General features: G+C 33.3%; 2 protein-coding genes, 1 long non-coding RNA gene and 1 pseudogene across 3 annotated transcripts; 1 reads left to right on the top strand and 3 right to left on the bottom strand.

The window, feature by feature from the left end:
* Positions 1-20,580, bottom strand: part of LOC132934025 (uncharacterized) — a 57,496-nt pseudogene that overhangs the window by 20,415 nt on the left and 16,501 nt on the right.
* LOC132935330 (uncharacterized) lies at positions 2,293-3,314 on the bottom strand. The gene is made up of 5 exons (XR_009663216.1): positions 3,185-3,314; positions 2,939-3,027; positions 2,742-2,874; positions 2,462-2,673; positions 2,293-2,384 (listed from the first exon to the last, which is right to left on the bottom strand). It is a non-coding gene; the product is annotated as an uncharacterized LOC132935330 (long non-coding RNA).
* LOC132935706 (uncharacterized) lies at positions 3,591-7,023 on the top strand. The gene is made up of 2 exons (XM_061002322.1): positions 3,591-4,765; positions 5,368-7,023. Exon 2 carries the CDS (start codon positions 5,431-5,433, stop codon positions 6,919-6,921), a length of 1,491 nt encoding a protein of 496 aa, XP_060858305.1. The 5' UTR covers positions 3,591-4,765; positions 5,368-5,430; the 3' UTR covers positions 6,922-7,023.
* Positions 17,694-18,385, bottom strand: LOC132936439 (uncharacterized). Its single transcript, XM_061003171.1, has 2 exons — positions 18,360-18,385; positions 17,694-18,203 (listed from the first exon to the last, which is right to left on the bottom strand). The coding sequence occupies exon 2, from the start codon at positions 18,201-18,203 to the stop codon at positions 17,694-17,696; it is 510 nt and encodes a 169-aa protein (XP_060859154.1). The 5' UTR covers positions 18,360-18,385.

Below are 20,580 nucleotides of genomic sequence, written 5' to 3'. Positions count from 1 at the left end.
ATAAAGGAGAATATTTTTTTAAGGAATGACATATCGATAATATAATTTATTGTTATTTTTGAATATGTGGTTGACTTTAATAATAAACAAAAAAATGTTGTAAATTTAAATTTTTTAATTCTTTAGACATTTTTAAATTTTTTTATGATTTAAAAAAATCTATATATCATTCCCTCAAAAATATTACTCTTACTCATTTTATACGTATTACCAAAATATAAGTAAAAATAATTGAAAAAGTTATAGATATTAAATATATGGATGTTTATCTATACTGTGTAATGTATATAGCTATTGAAGCCAACATGACATTGCAACTTCTACACATAACTAAAGAATAAAGACTTAAATTGTTTTTCCAAAAAGAAAATATTATTATTACAATTCATGAAAAATGCATGATATATACTGATTGGGTACAACGAAACGACTAATTTAAATACATTTATGGAATACATTTTTCAATAGAATTAGCTACTAACTAAAATATTTTTAAATAAATAAAAGTTAATTGGTTATGAATCATCACTTGTGAAAATATTTATAATTTATATATATTTTTATATTGGAAATAAATCGAGTTGTTTGATTGACAATACTTTACTTTTAATTTTAAAACAATTTTAGTTTTTTTAATTGCTTACTCGTTGCACAATAATTGCTATACTATATCGCAACTCAGTTGCAGTCATAAAAAATCGACCAAGAGAAAAAAATACAAATTGTGCAGTTATTAATTATGAAATTGTTCACTTGATCGCTTTTTGCATGACGACGACAAATAACTATAATATTTAATGTAGACAAATTATTGAATACGTCAGAACATCTTGAGATATGGTGTATATTATTTATAAATAAAATAATATAGTCTATAATATATATTTTTACATCAAAATCATTTATTTCATACTCACAAAATAATATTACAGAACATACATATATAATTATGTCTTTGTTTACATACAATAAGCAACATGATTAATCATGTTCCTGCAGGCTAGATTTGTTTGATAGATACTTTTAATTTTGTTTATATTTTGTATAAATAATCATCATTCACAACACACCAGTGACCACTGAAGTTTGTACTGTGTCTTGTCAAATGTCAATTCATATTTTTTGAATACGTTTGTGTATTAAATTAAAATTACAGGTGTTTTAATTAAATTCTTTTTTTTTTTATAAAAATGAATCGCAAGACCAGTGTGATTTGGGATTATTTCACAGTAATTGAAAGTGATAAAGCTAAGTGTGGATTTTGTAAAACAGTGCTTAAATTTAATCAATCTTCGACAACTAATTTATTAAGACATATAAAATCTAAACATCCAACAACTGATTTGTCCAAACGTTCAAGACCTAATTTTGATGTAGAAGAAAATAACCCAGATGATCCTTCTAGTAATAATGGCAATCCATCAGCATCAACATCTTCTAATTTTGGAGTCGTATCGACTGCAACATATAATAAAGATAGATATCCTCTTCTTAATCGCCAGCCGTCATCATCAATTCGTCCACAGCAATGTCAAATTTCTAATTATTTCAGCAAACCAGTAACTGCATCAAAAAGGCAATTAATTGACCAACAGGTAATTAAAATGATAGTTAAAGAATATTACCCCTTTAGTATCGTTGAAGATGTTGAATTTATAAAGCTGGTAAATATGTTGAACCCTGGTTATTCCCTTCCCTCTAGGAAAACCCTTTCAACATCATTATTGTCTGTTCTTTATAATCAAATATACAAAAAAGTCCAAGCAGATATTGAAGTTAATGCACAGTATGTTGCCTTAACTACAGATGCGTGGACATCACTTAAAAATGAGAGTTATACGGCAATTACTGTACACTTCATAGATCAGAACTGTGAATTAAAATCATATTTACTTTCATGTGCAAAATTTCCAATGAGACACACAAGTGAAAATATTAAAAACTGTCTTCAAAATATTGTAAGTCAATGGGGTTTAAAATATAAAATAGCAGCTTGTACTACTGACAATGCTTCAAACATAATTTCAGCGATTCAGCAATGTCAGTGGAGACATGTTTCATGTTTTGCCCATAGCCTTAATCTTATTGTTCAATCTTCTCTGGAACAAATCAAAGAAACTAGAGTTAAAGTTAAAAGCATTGTCGAGTACTTTAAAAAAAGTACACTCGCCACTGAAAAATTGAAACAAATGCAGGAGCAATTAGGTTACTCTCCAGTCCATACACTTATACAAGACGTAGTCACCCGTTGGAATTCTACGTTTCATATGTTTCAACGGTTTTTTGAATTTAAAACTCCAATACTGTCTTCCTTAGCAGATCTTAATTATGATGTCAGTTTAACTTCAGATGATTGGCAGATAATAAGTAAATCTTGCGATATTCTGAAACGATTTGAAGAAATAACTCTTGAAATGAGATGTGAAAAAGGAGTAACAATATCTAAAACTATTTTATTTACCCAGGCTTTAATTAACTTTTGTAACAAACTAATGACCCAACATCAGTCAATTCCATGCATAGACAACTTTATACATAAATTAACTGAAGAAACAAATAAGAGATTTGGTCACTTAGAAAAAGATATGCTGTTAGCTGAGGCAACATTTTTGGATCCTCGGTTTAAAAAATATGGATTCAAAAATCATTTTGCTTTTCAAGACACCAAAAGATCTATTGTCAATAAAGGAAAAATTATAATAAGTGAAAAAAATGTACAGCAACGTAACTTGACAACTTACCCGATACCACCGACAGCGAGTAATAAAGAAGATTCAATTTGGAACGACTTTGATTTGGAAGTTACTGATATAGTTCAGTCTCAGGATCCAAAAGCGTTGATGATTATCGAAATAGATAAGTATCTTCAAGAACCTTTAATTGCAAGATCAAACGATCCATTAAGATGGTGGAATGAAAATAAAAATATTTACCCTACTTTGTTTGAAATAATGAAACGGCGTTTTTGCATACAAGGTACATCTGTTCCGAGTGAACGTGTGTTTTCCAAAGGTGGACAAGTTGTAACTGAAAAACGAAACAGATTATCAAGTAAAAGGGTTGAGTAAATTATTTTTTTAAATTTCAATTTAAAATAAATTATACAATTATAATACTAAATTATTTTACACTAAAAAGTTGATTATTATTATGTAATTATAAGAATAGCATACTTAGTACTTACCATAACTTTGTTTTTGATTTTAAGTCGATAAGTCATAAATATTTTATTTTTTATTAAATAAAATAATGAATTGCAAAATGTTGTTAAATTTGTATGTGTTGTTTATGATAACTGATCATAAATAATAATGATAACATGGGCACAGGTATTTTTGCTTTTTGGCATAAAATAATGATTGTATACTAGATGTCGTTTTCATGAACATTGAACAAAATTTAACCATAGATATAAAACCATATTACCTAATTCAGTTTTGAAACAGACAAACAGTGTTACCGATGAACCGATTCATTTTACAGCACTGAATCGATTCAATCGGTTCATCTAGCTGAATCAATTCAGTGAATCGATTCATTCAAGAATTACCCATCCCTAGTTTATTATCTTATGAACGTTCGTCCGTGATGTGTCGAATCGAAATAAAATGCATACACCTAAATTCATTGCCACCATAATATTTTAAATATTCGCTCTTATGCACTAACCATCTTTTAATTAAAGCCACTGTCTGCCCAATTGTATACCTATTTGTATATAACAATATTATGTTGCCAAGAAAATCTAGTTTCTACCGTACCTTTAATTGTAGTACTATTAGTACTAACTTTTTAGTTATTCGAGTTGACAATATTTTACACGTACAATAACTTACGATTTACATTTTGTTTGTAAAAATATCAATATAGACATAACTATTATGTATTTAATTTTTATACTTACCCATATTTTCGAATGTATTACCATAAAACCATTGATTATAATACATATTATTATTTATATTATTCTATATTACACTGAGGACGCTAAACCAGCGAAAATACCGTACAAAAACATGCCAATTTTGTTCCAATAATACGGCCAACTGAATGGTTTTAGAGCAAAATACCTTAATTAAAAGTTTTAGAAGAGAGTTATATCGGATGACGTATAAGACTCGATTTTTGATATTTTAATTTTTTATACCAATTATTCGCAAGTAAAAAACTGAAAACGCAAAACGATTTTATCGATTTTGAGAATGAAATATCGAAAATCAAGTCTTATACGTCACTCGGTATAACTCTTCTTACATTTTAATCAGCCATAAATAAACTACTTGAATTGGATTTACAACTTACTGAGTTGCAATCTAAGAAATTAAAAAATAAAAAAATTGCGTTTGTCATTAGACATTTGGTTATTATCAAACGCATTAAAAAGTTAATAATTTAGAATGCTTAATAAGTATATTATGAAAATAATATACTAATTATAATACAATACAATATTAGTCTATATAATATCAATTATAATATAATAATAATATCATTGTAACAAACAATATTCAATATCCCGCGCGTTATCGAATACATTTTACTGATCAGTACTTCATAGTACACCATCGAATGCAAGCCTTCAAGATAGAATAAACAATTTTTTTGTACGTTATAATACACAGTGTTTCGACAATCCTTTATTTTCCGTGTTTATTTGAATAGTTTCTTATAAACATATAACGCCATTCTACTACTTTAAGTTAAAAGATCAACGGACTTTGGTATTCGACAGCATTCGTCAAGCAAAATTCAAACATTGAAACAGGTAAGAAAATTGATTTTATTTACCAATTTTTTTTAAAATTCAATTCTTAATTAATTTTGGTACTTCAATCAGAGTTGAGCAAAATATTATCTAGATAATTATTCGAATGAAAAATTAGTCGAATCATTTGTTATTCGAATAATATTGTTTTCAAATTATTCGAATAATTGTAAAATTATAATTATCAAAATAATTTTTTATTCGAATAAAATATTATCAAAATAATCATCTAAATAAAATTGTATTCGAACGATGATGCCAAACTCTGATTTCAATATTAATTGTTATACATGTCGATCCCACAATTGGGGCCTGATTTATAGAAATTGGTGACTCTTTATATACTTATACCTAGATTTCCTAGGTTTTTCTTTAGAGGTGTTTTTCATAAATAAATTTAATTTTTTACAAGTAAAACAAACAAAGCCAAATATACTGAAAAATATAAAAAGAAAAATGCAACAAATTTTCATATTATTAAATTAAATTTTATGTTTAAAAAAATGTAATCATGACCTTAGTGTTATTGATATTATTGTATTATCATTATTTGTTCATACTTATTACACATGATCTAAATTGACTTTATCTTATTATTGTAGATATACGATCATAGTACGTCAAATATAATTATTGGACACAGAAGAAAAAAAGTAAAAAAAAAAATGGACTTTCAGAAGGTCGTTTATCAAATACTGCTGTTGTTATTTACCATAGAAATTTCTACGACGTTTGGTAACCATGAAGAAGACTTGTTCGAATTAACATCAACCAGCGATAGCCCGGGTTTGCAGTACGAACTCATAGGTAATGGTAGAGCTTGCGGAAGTAGTTGGACAGTAAACACATATATGGATTTAAAATTTTTAAATAACAGTCTTAGAAATATTAGACAAATGTTAAACTCAATTGAACTAATTGCGTTCAAAGACATTTCTATAACTTTGTATCAGTTAAAAAAACACGCGAACAGATTGGAAAACGAGATAGGTTTAATTGTACAAATGGGTAGACATAACAAAAAAGTTAAGCGATCTATTGAGTTTGGGGGTGCGGCATTAAAATGGATGTTTGGAGTAGCCGATGCTGACGATGTACGAAGATATGATAGTACGATCGATAAATTAGAAAACAATGAGAAAGATGTTATGCGTATTGTTCATGATCAGATATCTATACTAAAAAGCACAGTAATTAATTTTAATGATTCCGTTACATCATTTAATGAAAATAAGAAAATATTTGATGCAAATATGAAAGAAGGCGAGAAAAAAGTGAACGAATTGATTATTGAGATAGCTAAGGAAGACAGAAAAATCATTATTCTGAGTTCGATAACTCTTTTAGAAAACACTATATTTGAATTGGACATGTTTATTAGTAGGTTGCAAAGAATAATTTCTAACGTACAGAATAATGTAGTAGATGCGTTTATAATAACACCTGACCAATTGCTTTCGGAAATAAAAAATATTCAGAGTATACTCCCGGATGATTTGAAAATCCCTGTTAAATTTGATGAGGATAATATTCAAGAAATATTCAAAATATTAAGTATTGAAATGCACACAATAAATGACAGATTTATTTTTTCTTTAAAATTTCCTCTGTGCCTTATAGAAAATTTCAACGTTTATTACATATTACCTATTTACATTCCAATTAATGAACATGGTCAATTTCTGCATATGACTAAAAATTCTATGTATTTGTTAATGGACAAAATAATGACCAAATATTTTATATGGCCAGATTTAAATAACTGTAAAGTAGTGGATAAAATATTTGTTTGTGGATTTAATGAAATTATACATAATTGTGACACGGACCCCACATGTGTAACAGAATTACTAAAAAATTCTTTAACTAAACCACCTCAATGTGATACTTATATCTCTGAATTCAAAACAGAAATGTGGTATCCCTCATTTTTCAAAAATCATTGGTTTTTCGTATGTGAAAAACCCACTACAATTACTATAATTTGTAATAAACAGTCTTTCACTCAAAAAATTAAAGTTAAAAGTTCTGGAAAGTTATACTTGAAGTCTGGGTGTATTGCTTACACCTCGAAAGGTGTACTAAAAACTGAACAAGTATTAAATCAAACATATTTCTCAATTCCTGATTCCAGTAGACTTATCTCTTACAAATGATTCATGCTGTAATGTATTCAATTTTTCTAATCAGGCCTATCCCAAACCTATCCACTTCGATGAAATAAAAAATATTAAATTTAATAAAGATGCGTTCAATACAATAAATAAGCAATTAGACCAACAAGATATGTTAATAAATTCGCTTATTGTAGATAAAACGTATGAATTTATATACACAAACAAATATTTAGTTGTCATAATAATAGTTTTTTTAATATATTTTATAGCAAAATTTTATTTAAATAGGAAAGCAAAAAAATTAGCTATAGAAAACATTAATTTAAGTTACAATCCTCCAAGTTCTAAAAATTAATTTAGTAAAGGTTCTTAGTACGTATACCTGATATTATATATTATTATATAATTGTCAAATACCATTCACAACATTTATATTATTTTTTCGGAAGTTAATAATTAGTATGTAGGTATATGTTTATCTTACTTTTTTCTACACTTATATATTGTATAAATGTTCTTGTATAAATATATTTTATTTTATAACATACTTTAATGAAATTGTTCAAATAATCGAATGTATAATCGGATTGAAATGCATCACCTTTATAAATTCAATTTTATTTGTTACTTTTAAAGTAATTACTAATTTGTATAGTTGTGTTGTAAAGATATCTAATACACTAATTATTTTATGATTTGCCTTGGCAATGAGCACCCTCACTTGTTTATTAGATATTAAAAAAAAAATTGTATTATTACTATTATGTACCTAAAAATTTTAATATATATGTCTCATTATATACTATATCGTGTGTTTTTTATTATTACTATTATCTCTATAAAATTGCTACTTGTAAAGTTGGGTAACTAAAACACCCACTTAGGTTGAATTTATATATTTTTGTACATTATATTGGGCTCACTGCCCGTAATAAATAAATAATAATAAAATAATGAGTTTTAGTTTTTATAAATTCTTATATTTTTAACACAAAAAATATTATATGTTATATAGAAATTAGTTTTAAATGTTTTTGAAGAGTTTCTTATGAATATTTTATATAAAATTAGAGGACTCGATTTTCGATATTTCATTTTCAAAATATATAAAATCGTTTTGCATTTTTTGTTTTTTGTTTTCACTTTTTTGATTTGTGAATAATTGGTATAATAAGCTAAAATATCAAAAATCTAGTGCTATACGTTAACAGATTCAACTCTCCTCTTCAACTTTTATAAGAGGTTTTTTGATCTAAACCCAGTCAGTCAGCCGTGTTTTTGGAACTAAAAAATAAGTTTTTACTCACAGCCGCGGATGTCACGGCAATACGGTAATGCAAGGACGGTCGCGGGCATCGTAATAAATCGAGCATAATTATACTATGTTTTATTTCACGTAAATAATAATATGAACGTAATAGGTATATATAAAAATAATGCAACGACGTGCGAAGCGCGGACCGCCGATAACAGACCGGTTTTGACCTGCCGGCGGCCGGCGAGTCTGGATGTCGGAGCTAGGAGGGGACAAACGCTGCCGCTAGAAACAAAAGCAGCACATGACGGCCGTAATTAAATTTTTTTTACTGTAAAACATGCCAATTTTGTTCCAATAATACGGCTTACAGAATGGTTTTAGAGCAAAATACCTTAATTAAAAGATGTAGAGAAGAGTTATATCGGGTGACGTATAAGACTCGATTTTCGATATTTCCTTCTCAAAATCGATAAAATCGTTTTGCGTTTTGACTTTTTTTCACTTTTTTACTTGCAAATAATTGGTATAAAAAATTAAAATATCAAAAATCGAGTCTTATACGTCACCCGATATAACTCTCCTCTACAACTTTTAATAAAGGTATTTTGCTCTAAAACCATTCAGTAAGCCGTATTATTGGAACAAAATTGGCATGTTTTTGTACGGTATTTTTGCCCGTGTGGCGTCCTCTTAAGATTTACACTAGGTATCATTAAAATGAATAAGAAAAAAAAAAAATTAAGTACAATATTTGTAAATTATTGGGGAAACATATCATGCCATAGTACTATTTTATAACCTAAATAGGCACGATGCTTACAACCAAGCAATTTTGTGAATATAGGTATGATGATGTTTCGTCGTTGATACTAATAATATTCACACAGTATGTAAAATATTTAACTGCTCAACAATTGTGTCATCTAGTTTATTTGATAAAATATTTATGATAATATGAAAATATATGCATTTATAATATACAATCATTAATTTGTTTTAATAGATGGAAAACCTCAACGTTCAACGCAAAAACTATGCTGAACGAAAAAGATAAAGCTGACAATACAATAATATCGGCATTTAATAATTTGCAAGATTTATTAATGGATAAATTTATGTGTAACAACAACAAAAAAATTGAATCTTATAAATAATAACTATATGTTTATATTATTATAGTTTCACTAAATGAAACCCGTCATTAATATTTGTGTATTTTTTATTTATTACCAAACGGTTAAAATATTTGTATTCAATTTTATTTTAGAAAGCTTACATTTGATTCAATAATTTATACAATATGATTATATTATGGAAAATATTTTGGTTTATTTTAACCAGTTAACATTTAAGATTATTTATAATATAAAATATATTAATTATATTATTATCATTTATTATTAAATAAAGGTATGCATTTGACAAAATAAATAATGTTTATTATGAAGGTATAATCTAATTATTAAATAGTAAGCTTGTCGTATATCATGATTATTTTGGTTTATTGGCTGGTTATATCAGGCTTTAGTATAATGTCTGCAAACGTTTCGTGATGGATTTGTTGTAATTCAAGTAAAAATGACTTTTCTTCATCCTTCAGGTCATTCATTTTGAAATTATAATCTTTAATATATGTACTGATAAAATCACTTCTAATACAATCAGGTGATAAATATAAAATATCATACTTGATAATTATACATGCATTATTGAAAACAGTCTGATACGCCACTAATTTATTTGATAACTCTATGATATTTGCATTTATACATGTTTCCAATAATTTCAATCGATTTAAATTATCACTGGATAATGTGATTCTGTTATTATTATGATGTAAATTAACTGATTCAGATTTTGCACATATTTTATAATAAAAATTATTATCTAAATGTAATCGTTTTGAATGTTGAACAGTGGATAAAGAACAAACAATTATATTAAAACTATCATCAGATATAAACTTATTCCATTGAAATACATTTAGTATTAGATATCGTTTAGTTACGTTACACATGAATAAAATAATAACAGATAAAGGTTGATCAACTAGGTATCCAATATAAATGTTTTTTTTATTCTGTTGATGTATGCTGAATATTGATTTGACTACTACGGCGTCCATGATGTGTGCAGTATTGATTTAATTATTGAATTCAAGATGATAATATTTTGGTTTGGATTTCAGTATAGTGAATCTTCTATGTGCCTTCAATGTTTGGCAGAGTTGACGTACCTATTGATTGATTTTTATCGATTGAAATATATGTTCCAATTTTAATTAAATTATTAGTACCTTAACAAATAAATAAAATGCAGCATAGTCAACACTACTACACTGTAAAAACACAACTAAAATAAAATCAAAAAAAAGTCAAATATAGTGTGTTGGATAACAGTTTGATCACATTATGAAAGTTAAAAAGTGATTATTTAACTAATGATTTTTGTTTATTGATCAATATTTTTTTCAAATCGGTAAACAGATAATTGATAACAATGCACAAACATGTATCAGGTCCGCAATCACAATTTTGATTTGACCACGCACATAAAGTAAAATGATTATTGTTTTTTTCTGTTCCACATTTAATAGCGTGGCTTTTTAATTTTGATAATAATGTATACAATTCAGCTAATTCCTTGTAACAAAAATGTGATGGATGAATTATACCCATTTCTGAAATGTCTCTTTCAATTTCTTTTAATAAGTCCATTGTAAATAATAACGCACAATTCAACGGTTACTAATAAACTGATACAGATTAAGTTGTGCGTTATTATATAACATATTATAAACAGTTATTACAAAATCTAATAACCCGAAAATTGAAACATAATATATTATAAAATTAAAAATTACAGTTTATGAATAAAAACATGAAAAAAAAAACAAAAAAAATGTAGACCCATGGTATAGTGGACTATGACACTGGGTGTAGTATTAACATACATACTTACCCTAAATTTAAATTTATCAAACTCTACACTCAACGCCTTAGCCCACTAGGCCATGAGTCTACAAGTTATTTAATTACTATTTTTGTATATAAGTTAAAATAATGAAAAAATTAAAAAGTAAGATAAAAATGGAAACAGTAAATATATTTGTATGGGCCAAAAAATAATAATAATCACTTGTTGTGAAACTGAGTAAAATTTGAATTGAAAAAATTAAGCAGTATAAACTGGGATAGAAAGCAGCCAAAAATCTGATCGACCAAGCGGAAAAGTTGTGGATACACGTTTTTAAATCTCCCTGTAATTGTAAAAACTGGGATAGTAAGCACCCACAAATCTGATCGTCCAAGTGGAAAAGTCGTGGATATCCGCTTTTAAATCTCCCTGGAACAGTAAAAAACTGGAAACAGTAAATATATTTGTATGGGCAAAAAATAATAATAATCACTTGTTGTGAAACTGAGTAAATATCTTTTTTTTTTTTTGGGTAAAATTTAAATTGGAAAAATTAAATAGTGTAAACTGGGATAGAAAGCAGCCAAAAATCTGTTCATCCAAGGGGGAAAGTCGTGGATAACCGTTTTTAAATCACCCTGGAACAGTAAAAAACTGGGGTAGTAAGCACCCACAAATCTGATCGTTCAAGGGGGAAAGTCGTGGATAACCGTTTTTAAATCTCCCTGTAATTGTAAAAACTGGGATAGAACCTACATATACTACCTACTTGTGCGTTTGGGTGACACCGTCCGTGGTCGACCCTCTCCGCTCCTTTTCGCGTGGGTTCAACTTGTTTGAGACCATCGCTCTATGCTAGGCATTTTCCACTGCCTGGATAGTGGTCTGTTTTTTCTTTTATGTCCTCGCATGCGGCGCACTTCGGTGGGGATTTGCATGATGTAGCCTTGTGTCTTGTGCCTGTGCATAGGCACCATTTTTCTGTTCGGTCGACTCCAGTGCATGATTGCTTCCGGTGCCCGTAGCCGAGGCATCTGAAGCACTTGATTGCCCTTATTTTAATCCTTGCTCTAGCGTAGCCTATTTTTACTCTCCCTGCCTTTTCGAGTTTGTATGCGTCCGTGCTTTTCATTTTCACTGTAGCTCTCTGGGTCCCCATGTATGATGGTCTGAGGCTCTTGACTTGGATCGTCTGATCGTCTTCGTGTGCGTCTAGAGCGTGGCGGATGCATGTTTCAACGTCCGTGATCGTTGTGACAGAGTCCTGGTCCTGTATCTTTACATCTTCGAATCTCGTTAGTCCTCGCACCCCGGCCCGAGTGCTGAGTTTATTTTTCAGCTCGTCTTTGAGTGCCGCCCTCTTAGTGTCCTTGGCAGTTAGTTTGATAATGATCTCCCCGCTTCTGCTTTCTGTTATGGTGGATACTAGTGCGCCTATTTTATCTATCTCCGCGTCGTGCTTTATTGTCTTCAGTATTTCAGCAGTCGTTTCCCCATCTGCTGGCCTGACCGCTATAGCGTCTGGGGGCGGAGGCTTTTGTCTCTTTCTCTTGTTTGTATCGTTTTTGTTCTCTGTTGGCCCCCTTTTTGTCTTCTTGGATTTTTTGACTGTCCTCCACTCATTTACTGGCGGGAATTCTTCTGTGGCCCGGCTGCTACACTGAGGTTGGTCTAGTGGGTTTTGGGATTTATCTTTAATTTTCCACGCGTTTCTTGTGGGCACGTCCGACCTGGGTGTCTTAGCCGCCGCGGATTGCTGTTGGTGTTGTTGCTCTACCTGTTTTGACAGTCCTTCTATAAGCGATCCCTGCTTTTCTATCATACCTCGGAGATCGATGATGGCGGCTCGGGTCTCCGCTAGAACCGGCTCGACCGCGTCTGCTCCAGTTTTCTGTGCGTTCGTCTCTCTGATTAGTGCCTTCTCTGCCTCATAGAACGCGCTGTGCAGGCTGACAGTGGACGTTTTGAGGTTCTCAGTTACCCCGGTGACCTTCTCGATGGCATCCACTATCGCTGGAGATTTGCTTTTTTCCTTGCAAAGGTGCAGGTGGTCTGTGGCTGCTAGTATGCCATTGATTATTTTGTACTGTTGTTTGATTGTATTCTTAAGACTTGCCAAGGCTGTCTGTGGGCTTGGTTGCTTGCTCGCTTCTAGCAGCTTGCCGTGCAGTTTTGATGTGTTTTTGTCAGCACTAGTAACATTGGAGCTACCAGGGGCCTGGCTGACCACCCCTGGAGTCCTGCAGTCGTTGGATGACGACCGCCGGGAGCCCGCTTGCTCACTCTCGACTGCCGGCATCTGGGGCTCCTGAACGGCTGAACCCCTGATGCGGTAACAATATTTTCGTTGTTGACTTCCATACTGGGTTTTTATAGTGATTTCCTTCACTTGCATTTTACCTACTGCCAGCGGATTTACAGTTGCCTTCTGAGTCCGTTGGCTGTTGCTAGCAGGTGGACCGGACCTGCCGGCACCAACCACTTAAGGTCAGGGACGGCGCTATGGGTGGAAACCTCTTAGCACGAAACAATGATGTCCCGCGAGCCCCCCACCACGTCAAGGTGGGTCCCGTCGGGGGGGAGGTTGCTCGATGACCTAACCTAACCTAACCTAACCTTTTTTTTTTTTTTTTTTTTTTTTTTTTTATTATCACCGATCGACAGGGGCGAACTGTTTGCTTGCGCGACACACTACTCGCCCCTGCCGACCATCGTTTATTTGATATAAAGAAAACGACAACTTATATGAGAAGTGGAGGGCCAATCTCCCTCTCACTAACTCTTACATAGCAACCTAATGTACATATTACTGTGGGGCTCTATCCCCACAACTTTGCTCTTCGAGCCACATTTTAATTTACTTAATTAGTAGAGCTAATTTGCTTGAGCCGCTTGCAACTCCCGTTCGTCCGCTTCCTTCTTCGTCAGTACCGCATTTGCAAAATTGACCACCGCATCCCACTTCGACTTGGAAGCAACCATGGCCGCTCCTATCTTCTCCGGCGTAATTTCACAGCCTAGAGCGACTTCAACTTCCCTTCTCAGTCTCCACCACCGGTCACATTTGAAAAATGTATGCTCCACATCGTCCTGAACATGGTCACAGTACATGCATACTGCGTCATTTCGCTTCTTGAATCGAAAAAGATATGCATTGAAGCACCCATGTCCAGTTAGAAACTGGGTAATGTGGTACCCTATTTTCCTTTGCTGGTTTTTCATCCATTCTTGGACGTTCGGGATCATTTTGTAGGTCCACCGACCGTTGGTTGACTCATTCCACTCGCGTTGCCAATTGACCATCGTCCTTTTTCTCGCCTCCCGTTTGGCAACATCCGTCGCGATGCCAGTCTTTCGGTCCCTCTCGACTGCTGCCCTTTCCTCAGCCAGAAAATGGATAGGCACGATGCCCGCAACCACCATTATCGCTACATTGGACACCGTACAATAAGCGCTTGATACTCTGAGCGCCAGCTTCCTTTGTGGAGAAGACATTTCAATCTTGTTGCACTCGTGACCAAGTGCTCCATACCAAATTGGGGCAGCGTACAGGAGTTGCGCATGCACCACGGTGGCTAGCAGCTTTCTCTTCACCGCTGATGGTCCACCTACGTTCGGCATTAGCCTCGAAATTGCCGACGCTGTTTTTGACGCTTTTTCGCTAACCACCTCTATATGCTTCCTAAACCCTAGGACAGAGCTAAGTTGGACCCCTAGATACCTGACACTATCGCTGAGTTCAATGACCGTGCCGTTGATTTGGAAGACCGGCTTTGTGTATCCCCGCTTGGTGGTGAGCATAACCGCCGTTGATTTGGTACTGGATAATGTCAAGCCTTGTCCAGCCATCCATGCCGCCACCATCTGCAATGCGTCATTCATTTTTCTTTCCAGGAGCCATGTGTTGTGTCCGGTTGCCACTATAGCCGCATCATCAGCGAAGCACACAATGTGAACGCCATCCGGATACTCCAACCGCATTAGCCCATCGTAGAAAATGTTCCACAATATGGGTCCGATGACAGAACCCTGCGGAACACCAGTACTGACCGAGTATCGTCCTTCGTCCGTGATAATGCAGCGATTATCGAAGTATGACCTTATCATGTTGATGAGGTATGGGGGAAAACTCTTGTCAATGAGTGCCGCATCTATCTTTACCCAAGAGGCAGAATTGAAAGCATTTGCCACGTCTAGTGATGCCAGGGCACATAACTTTCGATTACCGTAAAATGGGGTGAATTGCAAAAATTTTTGAGTTCTACCCAACTTTGATCTTCATTTAAAAATCAGGCATTTATACTACTGTTAAGGAAAACACTTTTTTAGAATTGCTGTTACCTTTTTCATCATTATAAGTATAATTCAAAAATATAACTTATAAAGTTTTTTTATAATATATTTTTATTTGACTTTGTTGCAATTCACCTTTGAATGGGGTGAATTGAAACATTGCATTAAAAATCATGTTTTATTCATTTAAAACAATTAATGGTGAATTGAAACACTACATACATTTTTTTTTTTTTTAAATAGGCAATTTTTTGAATTTATTGATATAATTTTCAATTTTTTCTGATTATTATAGGCAAAATAATAAATATCTCAAGTTTTAGTAACATAAAAATATAACAAACTTTGACAAATTTCAGTCTTTGAAATCACTTTATTATTTCATACATTTATATAAAAGTGTATCTCCTAATTACCATATAGTAAGTACCTAATATAACAAAATTACATTTTTTATTAATATCTTATAAAATAAAAAAAACAAATGAGCAAGTAAGTAATAAAGCAAACTTATATGTTAACATAATACAACAAATTTAACAAATTTCAGTCTTTGAAATCACTTTATTATTTCATACATTTATATAAAAGTGTATCTCCTAATTACCATATAGTAAGTAATATGACAAAATTTTATTTTTTTATTAATATCTTATAAAATAAAAAAACAAATGAGCAAGTAAGTAATAATGCAAAATTATATTTTAACATAATATAACAAATTTCAGTCTTTGAAATAGAAAAGGTAGGTAATATCTTATAAAATAAAAAAAATAAATGAGCAACTAAGTAATAAATCAAAATTATATGTTAACATAATATAACAAATTCAACAAATTTAACAAATTTCAGTCTTTGAAATTAAAAAGGTAGGTAATATCTTATAAAATAAAAGAACAAATGAGCATGTAAGTAAATAGTATAACAAAATTACAATTTTTTTGCAATAACATTAAAAAATAACATTAAATTTATGAATGCCTCTTTTTATAGCAGGAGGATCTAGTTTCCCAATTATTTGGTCATACATAAATTCATATAAATCAGGGACTTGTGGATAAACAAATAGCATAAAATCTGAATCTTTTTTGAGAGAAGGTTTTTTTCTCAAAAATTCCCCTTCAAATTCAATGACACCAACTTTACTTACCTTACAAATATACATATCTGAATGGTACTGAACCAACAACCAATCACCAACATTAATGTCTGATATGTCTATGTCATATATATTTTGAACAGTTTTAATTGAATTATTAATCTCTACATACTTAACATTTGGAGCAATTGTTACTGGAATTGTTTGATCATTACTATCTGGACTATTTATTTCATCAGGATCAATATTATCTTGAGTATCTGGACTATTTATTTCATCAGGAACAGTATTATCATGAGTATCGGTACTCATTTCATCAACATTCATAATATCTGGAGCATCAATATTTGTTAATAAAAAATCTGGGTTGTCTACATGTTCTTCATCATCGCCATTTTCTGATTCTGATGAAGATACACCCACACTTTTACCAGGTTCAACATTTAATCTAGTTCTTTTGGATCTGGTCTTAGGTGGTGTTTCATATCGAAGCTCTTTTAATATATTTAAAACAGAATCCTCAACCACAAAACTATCTACAATACTTGATTCAGGAGTATTTGCATTTGGTATCATGCTAAGTACTTTGTTTCGATTTAAAGGGATTATGCCACACTTTTCAAATCCAGATATAATATTGGATCTACGATTGGGTTCTAAAGCAGTAATTAGTTTGTTCAAAAGGGTTGGGAAAATTGATTTTGGAACTGATGGTTCTTTTCGACCAGGGCCTTTTTTCCATTCTTTTAAAATCGTTCTCCATGCTTGTTTTAGAGGCCTGAAGAATGCTACATCCAACGGTTGTGTTAAATGCGTTGAGTTAGCTGGCAGAAATACAAATTTTGCTCCAATTTCAGCACACATATTAATGGCATCACAAGATAAATGGGAAGATAGATTATCCCCTATAAGCACTTTTGGACCGTCTAACTTTTTCAAGTATGGAATAGCAACAGTAAACACCCAGTCTTCAAAACATCTTGTGTCAAACCAACCTGATTTAGAACAGTTAAATCGTGTTCCTTTTGGAGCACCATTTCTCCAAGGCCCATATAAATATGTTGATTTATAAACTACATAAGTAGGTAAAACAACACCATCTCCAGATACGGCAAACATGATGGATGTTGCAGACTTGGTTGAATTCATGATTCGTTCCGGGTATTTCATTCCCTTTTTAGCAATTACCTTTGATCTGCCAGGATCATCAGATAAATTAGTTTCATCATAATTAATAATATTTGATTATGGTACACCTTCAATTGATACTTCTAAATTATTAAAATAATTATCAATTTCTTCTGGCGAAACAGCAGCCCTTGCCCTTTTTATGTTTTGACAAATCCTGGGAGTAATGCTCTTTGCATGTCTTTTTAAAAATGACAGTGCAAACTCATGACCAGGCATATTGTCTTTAAACCGTTTTATAACTATACCTTTTTTATCACAAATATGTTTTACTATCATTCGTAGGTCCATAGTGTCCATGGGATAGCCCCATTCAGCACATTTCACTAATCTTTCAACAATCATATTTTCCATGTCTGCATCTAAAACTGTTTGACCTCCAATTGTTCTCCTTTTTCCGTTAGCTTTAACCCATCTTTGGAGTGTTGAGTAATGTACACTATGGTTTTCAGCAGCTTTCCTTAGAGAAATTCCATTTTTAACTTCAGTAGCAGCAGCATTTAAATCACCTTCATTTCTTTTTCTATACTGTTTCCCTCTGGGATCAGAAATATATACTCTGGGCATCTGAAAAAAAAATGTATTTTAAAAGTAGGTTCATGAAAGTGTAAAACAACACATTTTTGGTACTATTTATGTTTTTGTTGCAAATCACCCCATTTTTGGTTAACTACTAAAAATGTTTGATTCAAAAATTTATAATTAATTGAAAAATGTACTTACGTTGTTGTATTGTAAATTTCTTATAAATTTACAAAATTTTCTATTCAGAAAAAAAAAATTACTGTGATAGTGACATTTTAACAATATCAACTGAACTAGGATTTTGGCGGTTATAAAATGAGTAAATTGATAAGCGCGAAGGAAATATTATGCTGTGGAGGTAGAAATAATCCGATAACAATAATTTTTTTTCCAATAGATAACATTTATCACAAAGAATTTAATTCTTATTTTTTCATAGTGATAACACATAAATTGAATATTCGTCATCAATAATAAACAAATTACTGAAGACTTGTTGCAATTCACCTTGCAGTTGCAATTCACCCCGTTTTACGGTATATAGTTGGCCACTGCCAACACGGTTTACGATGGACATCACTTGTTCGATCGCCTGTGTAGTTGACCTCCCCTTCATGAAGCCATATTGGTGTTCAGAGATGCCATTCTGCTGTAGCTCTAGATGCGTGGTAATCCTTACTTTGAGCAGCCTCTCGAGTTGAGATGTTGAGATGCCTATTGAGTTGATCAGGCACAGTGGCCTGTAAGAAGACGGTTGATCTAGCGGTTTAGTCTCTTTGCGTAGTAACACTAGGCGAGCCGTTTTCCAACTGTCGGAGAACCTGCCAGTCTTCAGGCACTCGTTGAACGTTGGGAGAAGGAGATCTGGTCGAATCTTGATCATTGCGCGCAGGATTTCATCTGGAACGCCATCTGGACCGGGCGCTTTCCCCTTCGGCAATCTGCGTCCCGCCTCCCACAATTCATCAAGCGTGAAAAGACATGCAGTTTCAAACTGTGAGTCGATCAAAGGGTAAACCGGCGTTGGCGAATTCGGAAACAGGTGTTTGACGATAGCATCCAGACGACCCGGAATCGTCATGCCCGGTATTTGTCGCCTACCTATTAACTTTTTAGCCACTATTTTATATGGCAGGCCCCATGGGTCAGAGTCCACCTGTTTGCATAGATCGCCCCAGCATTTCTCCTGACTGCGCCTGATTTCTAGTCTGAGAGCCTTAGAGGTCTCCCTGGCTAAACGCTGCTCCTCGTGGGATTCGTCGGGGCCTCTTCGTTTAAGAGCCTTTTGGTATCTTCTTCTGGCTTGGAAGTTGGCCTTACGGAGAGCGGCGATTTCATGCGTCCACCAGTATACCGGTTTACCATGACCACGAAAGGTCCTCCGCGGCATGCAGCTGTCGCAGACACTTGCCATGAAATCTGTAAGTTCAGCTTCACCGAAACACTTCTGTCCGTCCGGTAGGGAGAACGCCTGTAAGTAGGCAGATAATTTATGTGCATCTAGGCGTCTCCAAGACCAGCCCGAAACGCTCGGGCGCATAACTAGGGATTCACACCGTAGCCTAAATAATATTGGGTTGTGGTCGCTAGCGACATCCTCGTCAAGCACCCTCCACTCATCCAATAACCGGTATACGCTCGGAGATGCAAGAGTTACGTCGATGTGGGATGACCGACCGCCCCGCTCGAAGGTAGGAGCACCTCCTTGGTTCCCCACAATCAGGCCAAGAGTGTTATAGAAGTCCGTCAGAGCATCGCCTTTGGGGCACGTCGAAGGGGATCCCCAGCACGGCGAGTGCGCGTTAAAATCTCCTGCTACTACCACTTCGCTAGGACCCTGACGAATGCTGTCTTCCAGGTGGCTGAGATATGCTCTGTAATCCCCTATGGTATGCCTCTTGCTCGGTGAGAAGTAGCAACTGTATACTCTCAGTCCAGGGAGGTCCACCCACACGTAGCCTGCACCTTGCCCGCTATTGATTACGTTAACATTTTTTGATAGGTAGATACAGCAAGAGACGTCCGTACTACCATACCAACTGTCATTTGCTGGTATCTTGTTTGGCTCACTAATGATGGCTACATCAGCCTTGGTTTCAAACAGCAATTGCATTATCAGGTCCTGCGCCGCTCTCGCTCTGTTTAAATTGGCCTGTAGAAAACCAATCATTGCGGAGACGAATGCAGGTCTTGAGACTCCTTCTCAAGGACGCTCCTAAAGGCCGCCGCTTCCATCACGTCAGCTGTACAGTCTTTAGCCATATGTTCCGTTTTTCCACACCGTCTGCAATTAGAGCGACGGTCAGTCCCGTGGCACTCCTTGAACTCGTGCCCAAAGGCTAAGCACTTGAAGCATCTAGTGTTTCTTTTTGCGGCCTCCCTGACCCTGCAACTTACAACACTGATCCTCAGCCGCCCT

Source organism: Metopolophium dirhodum, chromosome 1 (assembly GCF_019925205.1).
Source record: "Metopolophium dirhodum isolate CAU chromosome 1, ASM1992520v1, whole genome shotgun sequence".
Lineage (NCBI taxonomy): Eukaryota > Metazoa > Arthropoda > Insecta > Hemiptera > Aphididae > Metopolophium > Metopolophium dirhodum.
Note: the sequence above shows the minus strand (reverse complement) of the source record. Positions and strands in the feature narration are given on the sequence as shown.

Bases quoted from the DNA above. Each gene is read 5' to 3' on its own strand.
- LOC132935706 (XM_061002322.1), top strand. From the start codon at position 5,431: ATGGACTTTCAGAAGGTCGTTTATCAAATACTGCTGTTGTTATTTACC.
- LOC132936439 (XM_061003171.1), bottom strand. From the start codon at position 18,203: ATGCCCAGAGTATATATTTCTGATCCCAGAGGGAAACAGTATAGAAAA.